This window comes from Macrobrachium nipponense, chromosome 4 (genome assembly GCF_015104395.2).
Source record: "Macrobrachium nipponense isolate FS-2020 chromosome 4, ASM1510439v2, whole genome shotgun sequence".
Lineage (NCBI taxonomy): Eukaryota > Metazoa > Arthropoda > Malacostraca > Decapoda > Palaemonidae > Macrobrachium > Macrobrachium nipponense.
The window spans coordinates 86,271,453-86,292,323 of record NC_061100.1 but is presented as its reverse complement, the minus strand read 5'-3'; the positions used below and the strand labels follow the sequence as shown (position 1 = coordinate 86,292,323).

General features: G+C 41.0%; 2 protein-coding genes across 4 annotated transcripts in view; both read right to left on the bottom strand.

Annotated features, from left to right (window-relative positions):
• The window catches only part of LOC135210986 (transmembrane protein 17B-like), a 708,558-nt gene that overhangs the window by 616,615 nt on the left and 71,072 nt on the right, over positions 1 to 20,871 (bottom strand). The window lies entirely within an intron of this gene.
• The window catches only part of LOC135210983 (non-lysosomal glucosylceramidase-like), a 343,346-nt gene that overhangs the window by 285,310 nt on the left and 37,165 nt on the right, over positions 1 to 20,871 (bottom strand). The window contains exons 2-3 of the mRNA XM_064243984.1: positions 9,706 to 9,886; positions 2,020 to 2,182 (exon numbers count right to left, since the gene is read on the bottom strand). Of these exons, the coding sequence (XP_064100054.1) occupies positions 2,020 to 2,182; positions 9,706 to 9,886 (344 nt within the window). The remainder of the gene's footprint in view (positions 1 to 2,019; positions 2,183 to 9,705; positions 9,887 to 20,871) is intronic.

The window sequence follows — 20,871 nt, the reverse complement described above, 5'->3', positions numbered from 1 at the left end:
GACGAGATGATGACCAAGGAAGGCTACAGTTCAAAGCAAGTCTTCAACTGTGATGAGACTGGCCTTTTTTGGAAAAAAATGCCTCGTCAGACGTACATCACGGAGGAAGAGAAGAAGCTACCCGGACATAAGCCTATGAAAGACAGGCTTACGCTCGCACTTTGTTCCAACGCCTGTGGGGATTGCAAGGTGAAGCCCCTACTGGTCTATCATTTCGAGACTCCTCGAGCCTTCAAGGCTCACAAAGTGCTGAAGGAGAAGCTTCCAGTGATGTGGAGGGCTAATGCAAAAGCCTGGGTAACGAGGCTTTTGTTCACCGAGTGGGTAAATCTGTGTTTCGGCCCAACAGTGAAGAAATTTTTGGAAGCGAAGCGCCTCCCTCTGAAATGTCTGCTGGTGTTGGACAATGCCCTTCCCCACCCACCTGGCCTCAAGGAAGATATCCTAGCGGAATATTCCTTCGTTAAGATTCTCTTTCTTCCGCCCAACACCATACCTCTCCTCCAACCCATGGACCAGCAAGTGATAGCGAACTTTAAGAAGCTGTACATGAAACATCTTTTCAAGAAATGTTTCGACATCACCGATACCACAAACCTCACCTTGCGTCAATTTTGGAAGGAGCATTTCGACATCATCATTTGTATCCGACTCATCGACCAAGCTTGGCAGGAGGTTTCGAGGTGAACCTTGAATTCCTCGTGGAGGAAACTCTGCCCTGATGCCGTATCCGCCCGAGACTTCGAGGGATTCGACGTGGGCAAAGTTGGTGCTGCAGAGTCCGAAACAGTTGGCGATCCCGAAACTGTTTCCCAACCAGATCTTGATGAGATCGTTGCACTCGGCAAGTCCATGGGGCTGGTCATCGACGAGGACGACATCAATGACCTTCTCGAGGAGCACCAAGAGGAGCTTACGAAGGATAACCTAAAGGAGTTGGAGGCCATGCAACATAACGTCGTTCAAGAGGAGTTCTCTAGCAGCGGCGAGGAAGAGGAAGAGGACCCTATGACAACAGCAGAAATGAAGGATGTTCTAGCCGCAATCATTTATCAAAAAGAGACACCCCGAAAAGGCTTACACAGGTCGTATGCTTGCGCAGTTCGATAAAGTTTGCCTGAGTCGTTTCAGGAACATTGTGAAAAGTAGGCAGAAGCAATCTTCCTTGGATCGTTACTTTTCAAAGAGGCCTTCAGCATTAGCAGGAGTAAGCAAAAAGGAAGAACCAAGTGATAAAAAACAGAAATTTGAAAGCAAAAAGGAAGAACCAACTGATGAAAAGAAGAAAGTTGAAAGCAAAAAGGAAGAACCAAGTGATAAACAGAACGTTGAAAGTGGTGATGAAGTTGAAATTCTGTGTTAAAAAAAAAAAAAAAAAAAAAAAAAAAAAGAGAGAGAGAGAGCAGAGAGCCTACGTAAAAGTAAAAGAAAAAAAAAAAAAAAAAAAAAAGTTAAAAATCAAAAAGAGAAATTTTTTTTTTAATTTTTAGTGTTTTGTAGTGTTACAGATTCGTTAATGTGTTTTGTAAATTTTAGTTTTATAGTTTTCCTTAAATTTTTTATGTTTTCATAAAGTTAAGTGTACGTACGTACGTACATTATCTGCCATTTGTCCTCCTCCTCCACTGCCGCCACTTTCGGAGATAGCCTCACTCGAAAGGTAAGCTTCCACATTTTACGTACAGTATATTTCTTGTTACCATGTACTCTAATATACACTTTATTTACAGGTTATTTTGCATTTTTTTTTTATTAATTTAGGTACTGAATGGTCCAAATTGTTGTAGTATTTCATTGTTTATAGGTCAATTTAGCTTTATTATGAAATTTACTGGGGTGTTTTTGGAGGGCTTGGAACGGATTAGCCATTTTACATGTAAAATGTGGTCCAAGATACGAAAACCTCATGATATGAAAGGCGCCTCAGAACGGATTAATTTCGTATCTCGAGGCACACGTACTATATCTCATACAATTATATACATACAACTCAAGAACCTTACCATGCTTGATACTTACTTTATAATTGTGTGGAATAACAGGTGAAATCTGACGACATATGAGACGAATACTTTGTTCCTTAATATTATATACAGTCCAAGATCTTGGATATAACCCACAGTAGAGGCCATCAGCACCACTAAACCCCCAGTCCCAAGCACCTAAATATTTCTTTGGCTTACTGGAAAGTAAAAATTGATTTATTAACATAATCTTGTAGTCTTAAATAAAAACTAAAACACACCTGCAAAGAAGCATTATTACTGCTGTACACAAATGAATTTCCTTGAAAAATATGTCTAGATTTAGTTATATTTCAATAGCAAAATTAACTACTTTAAGACTTTTACCTTCTGATCACCCAAGGCATGATATTTAAAAAAAATTGATTTCTTTAGTACAAACCCATCACTTTATGACAGTTTTCAAGTGTGCCAGCTTCCTTTCCAAACACACTTAAAAGAAGCAGGCACTAGTTTACTGCCCAAACATCTGTGATACATGAATTAGGAATTGGCATATGAATAAAAGGTAAAGGAGAGAAAAAATATGTAAAAAGAAAAAGAAAAAAAGTGGGTTAAGTACACTTTCATGCAATTCCTGATATCAAGGTCTGCACTCAAGACCAATAGAAGAACAATAAAAGCCAATGCCTCATAACATCACTGAAGCGTAGACATACGATACGTAGTCAAACGTATAGTAAGCGATTCAAACTATATTCTATAACTGAAGCTCCATCTTGTCAAGGGTTTGGAATTAATTTCTGACACTGATAATGATTTGATCCTCTTCAGTTCACCAACCAATCTCTTTTGTCGGTCAAAAGTAAACCAGTATAATTCATTCCTCAGCTAAAGGTCTCATTTCCAAACCTACTGTTGAGGTATTTCCAGCAACTGGAACCTAAATACTTACCGAACTTTAAAAGATAAAAACTGGTAATCTCATATTGGACTGGAAAGTAACACATTTTTCACATTAAGCTGTAGTTTCCTTAGGTATACAAGCCAAATCCTTTCATGAAGATATTCTTTAGCGTGAAATGGAATCGACCACTGAAACTCAGTAACATGGTAGATAAGTGAGAGTAAGAGGGTGGTGAAAGAACCATCTCCACTCATCTACCAATACTGAGCACTTTCCTTCAGCATCTGGGATAAAGTGGGGTGGATGAGGGGAGGTTAAAACAAAAGGCCCTGGTTCATACCTAGGAAAAACACAAATAAAAAAAAAATTGTTATCTGACCTTTTACAAATACAAACCACTGTCTTTTATGTAGGACACTCACTCCTCAGGCAGAAGGTCATCTATAAATTGAATGTAACCCCCTACCACAGGTGACAAGGCAGAGGGCAACTAAAAAAATCTGGCCATAGAAAACTGATGGGTTAAGAATATAGTTTTACCAGCACCCCTTAATAAAAGGTAAAGTAGAAAGAGTCACATATAACAAGCCAAAGCTTTAGACTGAGCGCTCGATTGTGCAGACTACTGGCAACTGCGTCTTACCCAACACATACGTACTCAACCTGAGCTGCTGCCTCACAGAGGAAGGAAAAAATAAAAGTCAATCATTCCACTATTCAAACCAAGTGTTATGCCCTCCGAGTACCCTGGACAAAATACTTTGCTATCCGAGAAGTCTCGGTGACTACACAACCAGTTGAGCAGCCACCTGTTCCCAAAGAGAAAGTATCCAGACTTGTGGTTATGACTCTGAGGTAAACTGAGGTACAGGTAGACATCTGTGTTCATTACCTATGCTACCAAATAGTTGCTCTGGCCCAAATTGTGCAACAGTTTACTTTGCCAGGAGCTTGACTGATTAAAGCAAGAAGACAAAAAGATCCACCTTAAGCATAAATTTGAGGCTCTGCTATATACAACAAGGATTGTACCGTTGCCTGCTCACTAGACAAGACGATGGTAGGGAGGGTGACAGCTGGATGGAAGAAGGCAGAGGGTTCTCACATGATGCTCTACTGTATAGGCAATCACCCACCTTGCACTTCAACAACAAATCCAAGGGAGACAACCCTATGGCGGCAAAAGCAGGAGCTGTCTGTACAACACAAGAAGCAGCAGAAGAAGGGCTGCTAGAACATACATGTACAGTTGCCAGAAGGTGAGAAATATGAGATGATGGAAGGAAGGGATTGGGTATGAAGGTTAATGTTAAAAATGGAAGGAATAAATGATTATACATATACTAGTACTATATGACTGAACACCTTCAGTGCTGATAAATGGTTCAGAAACTATCAAGGTAACTGGAATACTACAGCACCTAATACTTCTATCTCTGGTTGCTGTAAATGACATACTGTAATGCAAAACAGAAAATAAGCACAATACCATACAGGACAAAATCAGCCATAGTAAAAAAAAAAAAAAAAAAAAAATTACTGCAGCCAGTTCACACTGTGGTAGACCTGATTGGGTTTGTAAGAAGAGGTTTCTGTTTTAGAAACTGTAGTGCTTTATTTTTGTGTTATGAGTATTTAATGTGACAGTTGATCTTAATTTTTTTTTCTTTCAGTTACTGCCTTGCTCCTCTTCTACCTGACCTGGTAGAAAGAAAGGAACCAAAGAAAGACCAAGAAGAAGGGTAGTTCAAAATAGAGTAAGAATGAAGAGAATGGATAAGAAAATTAGAGAAAATGAAGCTACTAGATTATGGAAACATTTATTTTTGTGCCACCCTTCTCTCCATTCCTCCAAATAACGTTAACCCCTAAAAGGCTCTAAAAGGTGCCAATCTCAATACACTTCCTGCGAATAGAGAATACTGCTTAATCTCTCCAGTAGGAAGAAGTGTATAGACAAATAAAAAAGATTGATGCTGAGCAAGCTGGTCTCCAATCTGAAAAAGTCTGGAAGACCAAAGTTGGGATAACTAGTATCGGATGGGGTTCTTTTGATAGTATTAAGATGGGAGGATTGTAGATTTAGGTTGAAGACGTAAATTAGGGTTCTTTAATTAGGTTAAGGTCTTCCTGATAGTTAGGGAGTAAACACTATAGATTTAAGGTCAGGAATTAGGTTTAGGTTCTTTAGGTGGTAAGAGTAAGAGTAAATTAAATAAGTTTAATTTGAATATATTTCTCTTTAAAGGTTTCAGACTGTTGTGATATTAAGGAATTAGGTCTAGGTTCTTAGGTGGTTTGGGTATTATTAACCCTTAAACGCCGAAGGGGTATATTAAAAATTGTCTTCCGTGTGCCGAGGCAGTCTCAGAGTAAGCGCGGAAGCGGAAAAAATATTTTTTTCAAAAAATCACAGCGCGCTTAGTTTACAAGATTAAGAGTTCATTTTTGGCTCCTTTTTTTTCATTGCCTGAAGTTTAGTATGCAACCATCAGAAATGAAAAAAATTATCATTATCATATATAAATAATGCGATATATGATAGCGTGACAACAAAATTTCATATATAATTGTATTCAAATCGCGCTATGCGCAAAACGGTTAAAGGTAACGAGTTAATGTTTTTTTCGTTGTAATGTACACTAAATTGCAATCATTTTGGTATATAACACATTGTAAAATGATCAAAGCAACACAGAGAAAATATTATCACAAAATAATGCATGAATTCGTAACACGAGGACGTAAACAAATATTTTTTTCAAAAATTCACCATAAATCTAAATATTGTCCTAGAGACTTCCAATATCTTTCAAAATGAAGACAAATGATTGAATATTACTATACTGTAAGAGTATTAGCTTACTATTGCAGTTTTTGACCATATCTGACAAGTTAAAGTTGACTGAATGTCGAATTTTTTTATATATTTTTTTATATGAAATTATTTCGGAAATTAGAAAAGCTACAACCTTCAAATATTTTTTGTTTTATTCTACATGAAATTGAGCAAATTTTCATATATAAAACTCTAAGAAATGCCTAATATGAAACGGAGCAAATATTCTGAGAATGGGACGTACACATTTCGGAGATTTGTGGCGGAGAATCCGTGCACGGAGGGAAGGAAAGTATTTTTTTCTAAATTCACCATAAATCTAAATATTGTGCTGGAGACTTCAAATTTGTTTCAAGATGAAGATAAATGACTGAATATTACTAGACTGTAAGAGTTTTAGCTTACAATTGCGTTTTTCGACCATTTCGGTAGAGTCAAAGTTCACCGAACGGGGTTTTTTTTCTATTTATCGTGATTTATATGCAAATATTTCGAAAATGAGAAAAGCTACAACCTTCAATTATTTTTTGTTGTATTTTACATGAAATTGCGCACATTTTCATATATAAAACATTATGTAACGGCTAATTTAAAATGGTGCAAACATTACCACAATCGCACGTATGATTTTTTCGGAAGAGTTACCGCGCGGACGAGAAGAAATAGTTATTTTTTTCATAAATTCACCATAAATCAAAATATTGTGCTAGAGACTTCCAATTTGTTGCCAAATGAAGGTAAATGCTTGAATATTACTAGAATATAAGCGTTTAAGCTTACAATTGCGTTTTTCGACCATTTCGGTAGAGTCAAAGTTGACAAAAGGTTGAAAATTTGTCACATCATTTTTTATATGAAAATATTTCAAAATTGATAAAAGCTACAACCATGGGTTGTTTTTAGTTGTATTGTGCATGAAATTGCGCACATTTCCATATATAAAACTTTATGTAACTGCTAATTTTAAAATGGTGCAAACATTACCACAATCGCATGTATGATTTTTTTCGGAAGAGTTACCGCGCGGACGTAAGGAATAAGTTTTTTAATAAATTCACCATAAATCGAAATATTGTGCTAGAGACTTCCAATTAGTTGCAAAATTAAGGTAAATAGTTGAATATTACTAAAATATAAGAGTTTTAGCTTACAATTGCGTTTTTCGACCATTTCGGTAGAGTCAAAGTTGACCGAAGGTTGAAATTTTGGCACTTATCGTTATTTATATGAAAATATCTCAAAGCTGATAAAAGCTACAATCATGAGTATTTTTTTGTTGTATTCTACATAAAAATGTGCATATTTTCATATATAATACTCCATGTAACGGCTAATTTAAAATGGTGCAAAAATTATGTCAAAGTGACAAAATAATTTCAGAGATGTGTCACCGATACTTTTTAGTGCGGCAAGAAAGAAATTCGCACTTGCGCGCCTGCGTAACGATTGTAAACAAAACAACACCTTGATCCGTGAACTCCCAGCATCCCCCAAGGCGCGTGATTCAAGAGTTTTTGGCTAGTAGGCCTAAAAGTATTTTTCCGCGAATTTAAAAAAAAACCTTTGTATGTCGACGTAAAATACGTCCAGTCGGCACCCAAGAGACAAAAAATGTCGACGTAAAATACGTCCAGTCGGCATTTAAGGGTTAAGTTACTCTATGTTAGGTAAAAGAGGATAAGTTTTAGAAGAATTATAATGACATGAAAAATTAAGTTTCCCTTTTGTATTATTAAGGAAACAGAGTAGGTTAAGGAAGAGTTGAGTTTCACTGAATAACCTCCAAATCTGTTCTTGTCATTCTGCCCCAATTGTGTAAATATCAAAAGCCCCGCCATAATAATAATTTGGCACCTGTGGGGCATTTGATAGTAAAGTAAGAGTGGGGTACATAATTGGACATGGCAGAGGGAGCAGGTTTGGACAGTATTGGGTAAGGTGAAGGGGAGCAAGACTGGAACGAGAGGTGGGATAGGCTGATGTATAAGATGATCAGCATTCAGGTCAAGTAAGAGGAAGCCCAGGCAAGGGAAAACAGATTGGTTACAAGGATAAAGGTGATGGATAAGAAAGTGTGTGAGATGGTAAACAAAATGGCTGAAATGTCTAAGAGTATCTACTGTGCTGGGAAGGAAAGTGAGAACAATGAGGTAAAGTGCAAGAAAAAAGATCCCTAAGAAAGGAAAGGAAGTATAGTAATACTACCTCAATCTTACAAGATTTGAGTTGTGCAAATTCGCAATAGTGCAAACTTTTTATTGGAACCTAACTAATCATCACACACAAGTATTTCACAGATACACGAATGCAAATGCAACATTTTTGAATCCTGGAGAAACCCTGCAAAAGTGTTTGCTTAATACTTTATGTAATTTATAAGTTTTTCAAGCTTTTATGTGTAAATTAAATAACATTAAACAATAAAAATAATAATTCTCTCTCTCTCTCTCTCACAGATGAGAGAACTTTATGGTACAGGTGTGTACTGTATTTATTAATATTTTCAAATATCATTATACTATTATATTATTAGTGATGATAACAATAATATAACTGTATGCAATTACAAAATTTGCATGTGATAGTATTTTAAAGAAATAACCTTTCCATTTCACTTTCAAGTAAGAATAACTCTTCTCTATCTCTCTTGCTGAGATGAGAGAATTTATATGGTACATGTACTAAGTTAGATATAGTTCTGCTTATAGGTCTCAGACTGCTATAATATTAAGAAATGACAAATTCTTTAATCAATTTGTATTTTTCATAGCTAATAAATCTAAGGTCGGTTAGGTTCTTAGGTGATTGGGGTAATATTAAATAACTCTAAGTTAGGTAAAAAAAAAAAGGATAAGTATTTGAAGAATTATAGTGACAAGAAAAATGAAGTTTCTGTTCTGTAGTATTAACGAAATAAAATAGGTTAAGGAAAAGCAGAGTTTCAATGAATATCCCTCAAAATCTATCCCCATCATTCTGCCCCAATTGTGTAAATATCAAAAGCCCATAAAACACCTTATAACCAAAAGGACACAGCAGAAGAATTCTGACATGATAGTAAGCATTCCAATACCACCTGTTGGGAATTAGGTTATTATAGACAGTCCATCTGGATCAGCCAAGAAAGATTCTTCTGTTTATTTTGAAAGCTGATCCCACCTAACAACACAAAAATGTAAGCTAACTTTAACAGTAGGTAAGTTTCATCCCAAATAATAAAGTTGTGGCAAGTTTTCATTGTCATGTCTTCAGCATCTCAATACAATCAAGCTAAGAAATACAGAAATCTTTATAAAGTCTTTCAAAAAGACAAGCGAAACAAAGAAACTTTCATTTGTTCTTTGTTTATTTTTATTTTTCAGTATGTAATTACCTAGTACCTATACCAGTCAAGATAAAAGAGTAAACATTCTCTATCTCTGACTTAACTTTAATTATGTTCTTTGTTCTGACTGACAATTGCACTTAGCCTTTAAACAGGCAGAAGTTAAAACCAATAATTCTAAAAGAAACAAGAAAAATTTTCAGAATTTGCAGCACATTTCTTTGCTCAAACATCAAAAATAGCACTTAAAATAGGGGAGTAATGCATCTAATAAAAATAACTACCAACTGGACTGGCTCTGCTTTTTAAAGCTATTAAGAAGTGAATATGGTTGTCTCTTAAAGAAAATGTGGAAACAGAAATAAAGCTATACTTCTTAGGAAGAATACAAATGAACTGATAAAAGAAGGCCTGTGCAAATTGACACAAGTTACATTAATAAAGCAGTAAAAAGATGCTGAACACAATAAGGACTTTACAAAAGAATGTTAATTAGCATAACATTGAACTACCTATACAAAAATATTAATATTCTTTCTCATTTCAAAAAATTAAGAAATTCAAAAATGGTTAAAATTAAGAATAACAAAACTCACATGTCTCTACAAATACAGACATTTGTTCTTAAAAGAAAAAGACTTCATACAATTATATAAATATTTTTCCATACCTGTGAGTTGATAAAACTTTTTGATAAAGAGTATTGCCTTTAGGGTCTCTTATAGTAACAATAAACTGATTTGCCATAACAGTGTGATATTCATAAATTCCGGGGACAATCTGGTAACGACAAAATTCTCCTCGAAATCCTCGGCCAATAGTCCCTGAGCCAATGCCTCCAAGTGGAACACCTTCAAAAAAGCAAAAACTTCATATGACTCTGATTCACCATTAAATTACACAAATAACTTTTACAAAAGTTGATCATTTATGTACATAGAATTATAAAACTAAAGCAATGGAAATCATTATGTTCTATAAATATGAACCTACCTTTTCTTATACAGGCAGTCCGCGGTTATCCGCAGACTCAGTTATCAGCGATCCGGTTTTATGGGGATCAATCAGCAATTTTTGGCACCATAACAGGCCAAGTTCCAGTTATCGGTGCCATAAGGTGCCTTATGGCACCATACATACCTAACAGAGGTGCCATAAATCACAGAGTTTCGGTTAATGGCGGTTTTTGCTTATTGGCACCTCCACGGGAACAGAACCCCCCCAATAACCGGAGACTGCCTATAGTATTTAGAAGTTCAACAAGCATGTTGAGCTGATTTTTTAATTTCCACAATGCCTAGGTGAGGTAAAGCAACTAATAATCAAGGACTGGAATTATTTTAACCACAGTATACAATATGTGGTTCAAATTTCAAAGGCAAAACAGATTATTTCAAATCTTCACATATCAATGAAGATTTTGTTGAAATGGAACTTCACAAAATATCACAATTTTTGAAAAACATACTTCTGGGTTTGACCTGTGTCTGCCGGTGAAATGATCCTGTAGCTCGCATTTCTAAGTGTAAATAGATTCTAAATATACCAGAGAAAAAGCTAGAATGGAATGCTGAAGTTACTACCTTCAGCTCGATCACCCAAGGGTGTCGGTATAAGCACTGGGGCGAGTGGAAGCCACTACCACAGGACTTCTGCCAATTAGAAGATTCCTTTCAAAGTCCCTCCCACGGCGAGAGCCATTACAAAGACTACCCCTTCCACCTTCTGCTCGCTAATACTACTACTACCCACGCCCGGCATCTTCATTCCTGTAATTAGCTGCATTGGTTACGCACGTGTCTTCGTTGCTCCCCTTGTGTGTTTTCTTTTGGCGAAGCTATGTCTGCTGCGGAGCTCCCAGCTTCTTCATCCAAGTTGAGTATTCCATTTTGCGTTTTTGTAATTCGTGTGGTCACAATGCATTCCCTTATTTGCCTGTTCGGCCCCTTAATTCTAACGAACCGGGGTGACGCTTTTTTCATCCGCCATCTTGGGTGCATCATCAGACGCGTGCGTTATTTATCTTTGCTTATTTATGATTACACTTGCTCCAGGTTTTAGAGTTACCGTTTTTCGTATTCCCGTGCCTTTCATAACTCCTGCCGTATCTGGAGTTCTGATTTTACAATCTTCATTATACGTCGTAGGCTCTAACGTGCTCCTGACGTCCTCTGGGGTCCTTAATTTATTGTTTATTTCGTATTTCTAGCCTTTGGCTTTCTCCTCAGTCCCTCAGGAGCGTGTTCGTTCACCTTCATACGTATTATTTATTTGTATTTTATATGTGTGTAGTGTATTTGGGCTTCCAGTTAGCCTATCATACGCTAGCGTGGTAGAGAGAGCGAGTCCTCTGTTTCTCTCGCGAATTTATGCATAGATGCTTTACTGTTTTCTATGTTAGCCAGCTATGCACTTGATTTTACGCAAATGATTTTCATATCACTGTGAGGTTGGAAGTTTTGCTCTCCCTCCCTGGCTTACCCAACCAGGCCTAGGCTAGGTTTTGGAAGGTAGGCCAGGTGACCCTAACCCTCTACCCCTTAGGCCCTCCATTGTCCCCCCCCTGCCTGCGCTACGGTGCTCGCAGGGAGGACGATCCAGGATAGAGTCTCTCTCTCTTGTCATGTTTGTTGGACCTTCCTCCCTACCTGACCAGATCAAAATTTCGATTTTGGAGGGCTTGGTTGAGTGACTACCGTCCTCGTCATGACGTCCTTGGAGGCCTATCTGGCCTACCTGACCGGATCCGTATCGATCTCGGAGGGTTAGGCCAGATCCCTGCTGGGTATATCCTTTTTCACCTTACTGTCCCCTTGCAACTCTTCCAGTGATGCCTCATTATTCTATTATTATTATGTTGTTGTTGGGTTGCGTATTGCCTTGGCCTTGCCTCCTTTAGGGTGCCAGTTGGCCTGCCGCCTCCTGCCCCCTTTAGTAGTAGGCTAGCATATCTTCCCGTAGGTGGTGATCACCGATCGGTTGCTGTGACCAAACAATCACGACTGGCCACCCCCTAGGGGGCCAGCTGGTCTACTGCTCCCTGTCCCCTTTAGTAGTAGGCTAGTACAGCTTCCCGTAGGTGGTGACCTCTGATCGGTTGCTATGGCCAAGTGTTCACAACCGGCCAACCCCCCCTTCCATCCACCCCCCCAAACCCCCAGCACCGGCTCGGCCTGAAGCTGCCTATTAGCTCGCGGTACAAGTATTTCTACCGATGAACAGCAGCTAGAGCATCTTCTGTCCGATGGGGGGAGGGATGGGTTGGGGGGGAGTGGTTACTGGCATTAGGTGTAATCTTATACATGTCTCCGGGCCTGTAGCTCCGCCAGTTAGGTGGGGCCTACCATCACACCAGCCAGTGGGCTGCGCACCGGATCGTACATTTCTACTGCTCCACCGCTCAGTTGTCCTTTCTCCCTGTTGTCTCCGCCTCCCCACTCATGTGTGGACGGATTTGGGCTCAGAGTTGCGTTTCTAGCTACCTTAGATTTGCTCCCCCCCACCCACCCCCCCTCCCCCCGAATCCGTTCAAGTTCAGGCCTAGGTCTTACCTTTTCCCCTGTTCCACTCATATCAGCCTGTCTCCACCGGCATTACTTTATGACAACGGGATTATGAGACTCCGGAGTAGGCCAAGCCTTTAAGAGATTACACCAGATTACCAGATGTATTATACATTCATTTAAAACTCTGTAGGTATATCTCTGGAAGTAGTGTGGTCTACCATCACACTCGCCACCGGAGTTTTTCATACCAGGTTTCCGCCGCTCAGTTTTCCGTTTTCTTGCTTTCGCTCTTCCCCATTTTGGTGGGGACGGTAAAGGGTTCAGATATGCGACTACGTCAATCCGTAGCTTTTCTGATTCAGTACGACCAGACTCAGGATTAGGTCTTTCCTGCTCCTCGGTCCTGCTCGTCTCAGACCCCATACACTGGGTATATCTTTACCTTCCCGAAGACGGACTCCGAAGCAGGCGGAAACACCCAGAGCTTTTTCTTTATTCATGAGTTGAAGTCATTCAGTGAGTAAGTCATGAACCGATATCTAGGTTAAGGTGCATGCTTCCGCCGGAGTTAACTCCAGCGCTTTTCGTATAATACTCATTTGACCTTTCAACTTACAGATGGTCCGTTGCCAGGCGGAAGGTTGCTCCGCTACCCTCATCAAGCCCTACGGGCATGTGGTCTGTAGGTCACAAGCAAACTGTGCCGTCCAGCTGGAGGACTAGCTGGTCTGGCACCCCGACGCTTGTACAGTGTGCTATGATATGGTGACCATCATCTCTGACGAGACGGTAGGTAACTTCCTCACCTCATCATTTACGTGAAATTTCTGTATTACGGCAACTTTATGAAATTTCTTGGATATACTATTCCCCAGATGGGATACTAATTCGATTCCCTTTTTTACAGGCTAGCTTGGCCCTCCAGCAGGAAACCAAAACGTCCCTAAAGTGTTGGGTCGGAGGATTTGTTCAGTGTACCAAAAAAGGACTCAGACAAACGAAGAGTGATTCTGGACTTGTCCCGTCTCAACTCATACATTCAATGTGACAAGTTCTGCATGCTGACCGTCTCACAGGTACAGACCTAACTTCCCTGTAGGGCCGTCACCACCTCTATAGATCTTACAGATGCTTACTATCATGTTCCGATAGCAAGAAATTTCTCTCCGTACCTAGGCTTCAAACTAGGAAAACAGGCTTACTCATTCAGTCATGCCATTCGGGCTCAATATAGCGCCCAGAATATTCACCAAGTTAGGAGAGACGATAGTTCGAGAGCTAAGAACTCGAGGGGTAATGTTAGTGGCTTACCTAGAAGACTGACTCATTTGGGCAACCAATGGCGAGGAGTGTCGCAAAGCAACAGCCAAAGTGATAGAATTCCTAGAATATCTGGGTTTCCAGATAAACAAAGAAAAATCCCGGCTCGTTCCGGCTTCCCGCTTTCAATGGCTGGGAATCCAATGGGACCTAAATTCGCACAAACTATCTCTCCCATCCAAGAAAGTCAGGGAGATAGCAAAGGATACGAGACAGTTCCTCAAAAACAAAAAGGCTTCTCGTCATACCCAAGAGAGAATTCTAGGTTCACTGCAGTTTGCCTCGATAAGGGAGGTCCTGTTGAAAGCCAGACTAAAGGATATCAATCGAGTCTGGCGGAAGAAAGCCAACACCAAACTCAGGGACAAGAGCTCACTAATTCCGCCGATATTAATGAAAAGGCTCCGTCCATGGACGTAACGGCAGAGCCTGTCCATGGACGTAACGGCAGAGCCTGTCCAAGTCAGTGCCACTGCAATTCCCTCCGCCGTCTCTAACGATCCACACAGACGCCTCTCTGAGCAGTTGGGGAAGTTACTCACAATACAAAAAAGTTCAAGGAACATGGTCGGAGATGTTCCGCCAGTTCCACATCAATGTCCTAGCCATTTTTCTGACTGAAACGCCTGGCTCCAGCCAAAAACGTTCATATAAGGTTAGTCTTGGACAGCGCAGTGGTAGTACATTGCATAAACAGAGGCGGCTCCAGGTCGAGCAAAGTAAACCCCATAATGATTGCGATTTTCTCGTTAGCAACGTAAAGTCATTGGCACCTGTCAGCCACTCACCTGGCAGGAGTAAGGAATGTCATCGCAAACTCACTATCCAGGACGACTCCGCTGGAGTCGGAGTGGTCCCTGGACATGAAGTCATTCCGCTGGATTTGCAACCAAATCCCGGGCCTTCAAGAAAATCTGTTCGCCACAATCACAAACTCCCGTGTTACGTAGCTCCCAACCTGGACCCTCTAGCTCACGCCACAGATGTGATGTCCATAGACTGGAACGGTTGGCAGAAGATTTATCTGTTCCCTCCAGTAAATCTTCTGATGAAAGTCCTGCACAAGCTAAGATCTTTCACGGGACAGGTAGCATTGGTTGCACCCAACTGGCCAAAGAGCAATTGGTTTCCTCTTCTGCTAGAATTGAATCTCCGTCCCAGACGGATCCCCTGTCCAGAACTGACTCAAGTAGTACAAACTCGGACTGTGTCAGCTTCCTCAAGAATTCTGAATGCCTTAACTTTATGGACTTCATGAAGGTTGAGGCCCAAAAGGATGCTAGTATCAATCCACTAAACATCCTGTTTATAGAATCTGATAAGAGAGAGTCAACACTCAGACAGTATGATTCAGCAGTGAAGAAATTGGCCATCTTTCTAAAAGAAACTGATGCCCAACACATGACTACGAATCTGGCGATTTCATTCTTTAGAACTCTATTCAAGAAAGGCCTCGCTGCTAGTACCATTACTACAATCAAATCTGCCTTAAGGAAGATTTTTCAGCTTGACTTTAGTATTGATTTGTCGGATTCATACTTCTCTTCAATCCCGCAAGCATGTGCCTGCCTGAGACCAGTAGACCGCCCTCATACAGTCTCCTGGTTCTTAAATGATGTTCTTAGATTGGCCTCAGACACTGATAATGATTCATGCTCATATACAACCCTTCTCAGGAAAATGATATTATTATGTTACAATAAAGTTTTGTACATACTTACCTGGCAGATATACTTAGCTATAGACTCCGTCGTCCCCGACAGAAATTCAAATTTCGCGGCACACGCTACAGGTAGGTCAGGTGATCTACCGCCCTGCCGCTGGGTGGCAGGAATAGGAACCATTCCCGTTTTCTAATCAGATTTTCTCTTCCACTTGTCTCCTGAGGGGAGGCTGGGTGGGCCATTTAATTGTATATATCTGCCAGGTAAGTATGTACAAAACTTTATTGTAACATAACAATATCATTTTTGTACATTCAACTTCCCTATCAGATATGTACTTAGCTGATTGGCACCCTTGGTGGTGGGTAAGAGACAGCTAAAAAATGAAAAAGACAGGAAGACAGCATACGTTATAGGTAATATATAAAAAAATCTTGGTTCCTACCTGTTTTGGTGGAAGACTTCATGGCTACTGCCTAGGAGCCTGCTTCAAGAGCCTCAGCGAGGTAGTGACCTCATGCTAAGAGTTCTTGTGGGTCTGTCAATGGGGTCTTATCTGCTTACTCGACAGAGCCTGAGGATCTTTGTCAATGGGGTCCCATCCACTTACATGACAAAACACCTTGCCTAAAGGCATCATCAAGGAGCACAACACCGATCCCGATCACCTGATCCTAACACCCGGGTTAGTAATGAGATTGAAAGGAGTTATCCCCACCATCCTTTCAAACAACCCTAAAAACTCAACACCAAACTTGTAAAAACAAACTAAACTCATTAAGGATCAGTATTAGCTCCTCGTCCCAGCACAGTATATCCGCTGATACATACGGACCAAGAGAGAAGCATCTCTCGTATGTCACTCTGACATCCTTTAAGTAATGGGAAGCAAACAGAGTTGCATCTCCAGTACGTCGCTGCTAAAATATCTTTCATCGACATATTCCTGTTGAAAGATAGAGAGGTTGCAACCGCACGTACCTCATGCGCTTTAACCCTCAGCAGTTTCAAGGATTCATCTTGGCACTTCATGTGTGCTTCCGATATCACATTTCTAACAAAGAACGCTAGTGCATTTTTTGACATGGGTCTCTTCGGGTCCCTCACAGCACACTAGAGACTCTGACGGCAACCCTGCAATTGATTCTTCTTTTGAAGATAAAACTTCAGAGTTCTGACTGGACAAAGAGACCTTTCTAACTCTCTCCCGACAAGAGGAGAAAGTCCCTTCACTTCAAAACTTCTGGGCCAAGGTCTAGAAGGGTTCTCGTTTTTAGCCAGAAACAGAGGTTGGGAAGAGACAACTGCAGAATCTCCTTTAAATCCCACACAAGAATCTAATCCATGCAGTTCACTGACCCTCTTGGCAGTCACGAGGGCCAGGAGAAAAATGCACTTCCTCGTGATATCTCTAAACGAGGCTTGATGAGGAGGTTCGAACCTATCCGATGTGAGGAACTTGAGGACTACGTCTAGATTCCAGCTAGGAGGTAGAGAGGATCTAGTCTTGGAGGTCTCGAAGGACCGTATAAGATCATGAAGATCTTTGTTTTCCTCTATGTTCAGGCCCCTATTCCTGAATACAGCAGAGAGCATGCTCCTGTATCCTTTAATGGTGGAAACCGCCAAATGTGATTCTTCTCTTAGGAAGAGAAGAAAATCGGCAATGTCGGTCACAGAGGTATTGGAGGAGGACAGCTTCTTCGACCTACACCATCTACGGAAGACTTCCCACTTCGATTAATAAACCCGCAGGGTAGAAGACCTGCGGGCTCTGGCGATTGCGCTCGCAGCTTTTCGAGAAAAGCCTCTAGCTCTGACGAGTCTTTCGATAGTCGAAAGGCAGTCAGGGAGAGAGCGGGGAGGTTTTTGTGGAACCTCTCGAAGTGGGGTTGTTTGAGCAGATCTGTCCATTCGAGAAGAGATCTGGGAAAGTCCACCGTCCATTCCAGTACCTCTGTGAACCAATCTTGAGCGGGCCAATAGGGAGCGATGAGTGTCATTCTTGTTCCTTTTGAGGACACAAACTTCCTTAGCACTTCCCCCAGAAGCTTGAATGGGGGAAAGGCGTAAGCGTCTATGCCCGACCAATCCAGGAGGAGGGCATCGATCGCTATGGCTCTGGGATCTTCCACTGATGAGCAGAAGTTGTCCATCCTTCTGGAGAGGAACGTGGCGAACAGGTCTATCTGAGGTTTCCCCCAGAGGGACCAGAGCTTCTGGCAGACTTCGGAGTGGAGGGTCCACTCTGTTGGAAGGACCTGGTTCTTCCCGCTCAGTCGGTCTGCTCTTACATTCTTTACTCCTTGCACGAATCTTGTCAGGAGTATGATGCCTCGTTCCTCTGCCCAGATTAACAGAGCTCTTGCTATCACGTATAGGGAGAAAGAGTGAGTCCTTCCCTGCTTTCGGATGTAAGCCAGAGACGTGGTATTGTCCGAATTGACCTGGACTACCACGCCTCTGACGTCCGATTCAAAGTACTTTAGGGCTAAATGGATAGCCAGAAGTTCCTTCGCGTTGATGTGCCAGGACACCTGTTCTCGTCAGGTGCCTGACACCTCTTTCGTTCCCAGTGTTGCTCCCCATCCTGTCTCCGAGGCGTCGGAAAACAACACTAGGAGCGGGTTCCGAAGAGAAAGGGACACTCCTTCGTTCCTCTCTAGAGGGGTTAACCACCACTTCAAGTGGGACTTGATCTCCAGGTTGAATGGGAAAAGAATCCGACAGTTCTCCTGTCTTCCGATTCCACATTCTTTGTAGGTAGAACTGCAGAGGTCTCAGGTTGAGCCTCCCCGGGGAAACGAACTGCTCCAGCGACGAAAGGGTACCCAGGAGACTGACCCATTCCCTTGCTGAGCTCCGTTCTTTCTCTAAGAAGATTGAGACTTTTTCCAAGCCTCGAACAATTCTTTCTCGCGACGGAAACACTCGAAAACCCCGAGAATCCATCTGAATCCTCAGATAGACAATGTTCTGGCTGGGGATCATCTGGGACTTCTCGAGGTTCACAAGTAGTCCGAGCGATCGTACAAGATCCAAAGTCATTTCCAGGTCCTCCAAACACTGATGTTTCGATTTGGCTCTTATGAGCCAAACATCCAAGTAAAGAGATATGTTCACCCCCTTCAGATGTAGCCATTGTGCTACGTTTCTCATCAGGCCCGTGAAAACTTGAGGGGCCGTAGACAGGCCGAAGCACAAAGCCCTGAACTGAAAGATCCTGCCCTGTATCATGAACCGAAGATATTTCCTCGATGCAGGATGCAGGGGGACATGAAAATACGCGTCCTGCAGGTCCAGGGAGACCATCCAATCTCCAGGACGCAGAGCCGCAAGAACCGAGTTGGAAGTTTCCATAGAGAATTTCTTCTTCTCTACGAAACGGTTCAGTGCGCTTACGTCCAGTATACAGGCCTCCACCCCCCCCTAGGCTTTCGGGACGAGGAACAGTCGATTGTAGAAGCCTTGGGAGTGTGGATCCTGCACTAGTTCGATGGCCTCCTTTTCTAACATCTGGTCTACAAGATGCAATAGAGTTTCTCTCTTGGCAGGGTCTTTGTACTTCGCAGACAGTTCCCTTGGGGTCGACGTCAAGGGAGGCCTGTCTCTGAAGGGGATGAGCTATCCTTTTCTCACGATCGAGAGGGACCAGGTGTCTGCCTCTCTCACAGCCCATGCTTCTGAGAACTTCAGAAGCCTGGCGCCTACTGGTGTTTGGAGGACTGACATATCATTTGGTCTTCTTAACTGGTCTGAAGGAAGACCTGCCTCTTTTCAGTTCCTCTCTTTCTAGAGGAGGATCGAGAAGATGAACTCCCTCGAAAGGGCGGCTGTGGGTTACGTGACTCCTTCTTCACAGCGGGAACGGCTGGCCTCGTCTTCTTTGCTGACTGCACCAGAAGATCTTGAGTCGCCTTCTCAGTGAGTGAGTGAGAAATATCTCTCACTAACTGAGAAGGGAAAAGCTGGTTCGAAAGAGGTGCGTAAAGCAGAGACGACCTCTGAACAGGAGAGACAGCTTTTGTAAGGAAAGAGCTGAATACAGCCCTCTTCTTAAGTACATATTCCTGCTCCGAAAAGGGAGGCCACTTCCCCAGATCCATCTTGGACCGCCTTGTCCATGCACGCTAATACATGCAGTCCCCGGGTTACGACGGGGGTTCCGTTCTTAAGACGCGTCGAACCCGAAAATCGTCGTAAGCCGGAACAACGTTGTTGAAAACATGTCCACAGGGAAAATTTCACTAATTTGCAATTTTTCTTAGGGCCGTATCTCTAAAATTATCACTAATTTACTTTTTTCATGTGCAACACTGTGTATTCACAAATTACTGTATATTTTCATTAAAATACAAGAGAGAGAGAGAGAGAGAGAGAGAGAGAGAGAGAGAGAGAGAGAGAGAGAGAGAGAGAGAGAGAGAGCATTACAACTTGTAGCACCAGCACGGTATAAAGGAGGTTTATATTTGTTTAAATAACTGAAATTATCAATAAACATTTTACATACTAGTACCATAAAAATTCTTTCATCTCGGTAAGAGAGAGAGAGAGAGAGAGAGAGAGAGAGAGAGAGAGAGAGAGTGTTTATCTCTCTCTGTTCTCTCAAAAAATACTTATAACGTTTCCAGTGAAAGAGAGGGAGTTACCACTATGACACATTATTTTATCTTGTGTGGCAAAAAAAAAGAGAGAGTTAACCTTAATTAAAAGTGACATGGATAGATTAGTACTGTATTTCTTTAAAACACTATCACATATGAATTTTGTAATTACAGTTATTATTATTATTATTATTATTATTATTATTATTTGAAAGTATTAAAAACAAATAGTACAAGTACATAAAAAATCTCGAGTCTCAGTAAATGAGAGAGAGAGAGAGAGAGAGAGAGAGAGAGAGAGAGAGAGAGAGAGAGGGGGGAAATTTCATGAGCACTTCCCCCTCCTGGCTGTCACAGAACTTGATATATCTGACAGTTTTAGTACCTGGAGTTAGAAAAAGGTTACTTAGAGAAGACTGGGATTTCCTTCATTCTTCCATAATTTTATAAATATATAAGCTAAAACCTTACTAATTCACTATGGTATTTTCTTTAATGAATTGATATCATTGTTGTATAAATTAATATTAATATTTGAAAATAGTAAATCATTTATTTATCATACAAAAAAACATACATCTTTGTAGTAGAGAGAGAGAGAGAGAGAGAGAGAGAGAGAGAGAGAGAGAGAGAGAGAGAGAGAGAGAGAGAGAGAGAGAGAATTATTATTTTTATAATGTGATATCATTCCAACTTATTAAACTTACTAATACAGTATTAATCAAAATTAATATTTGAAAAT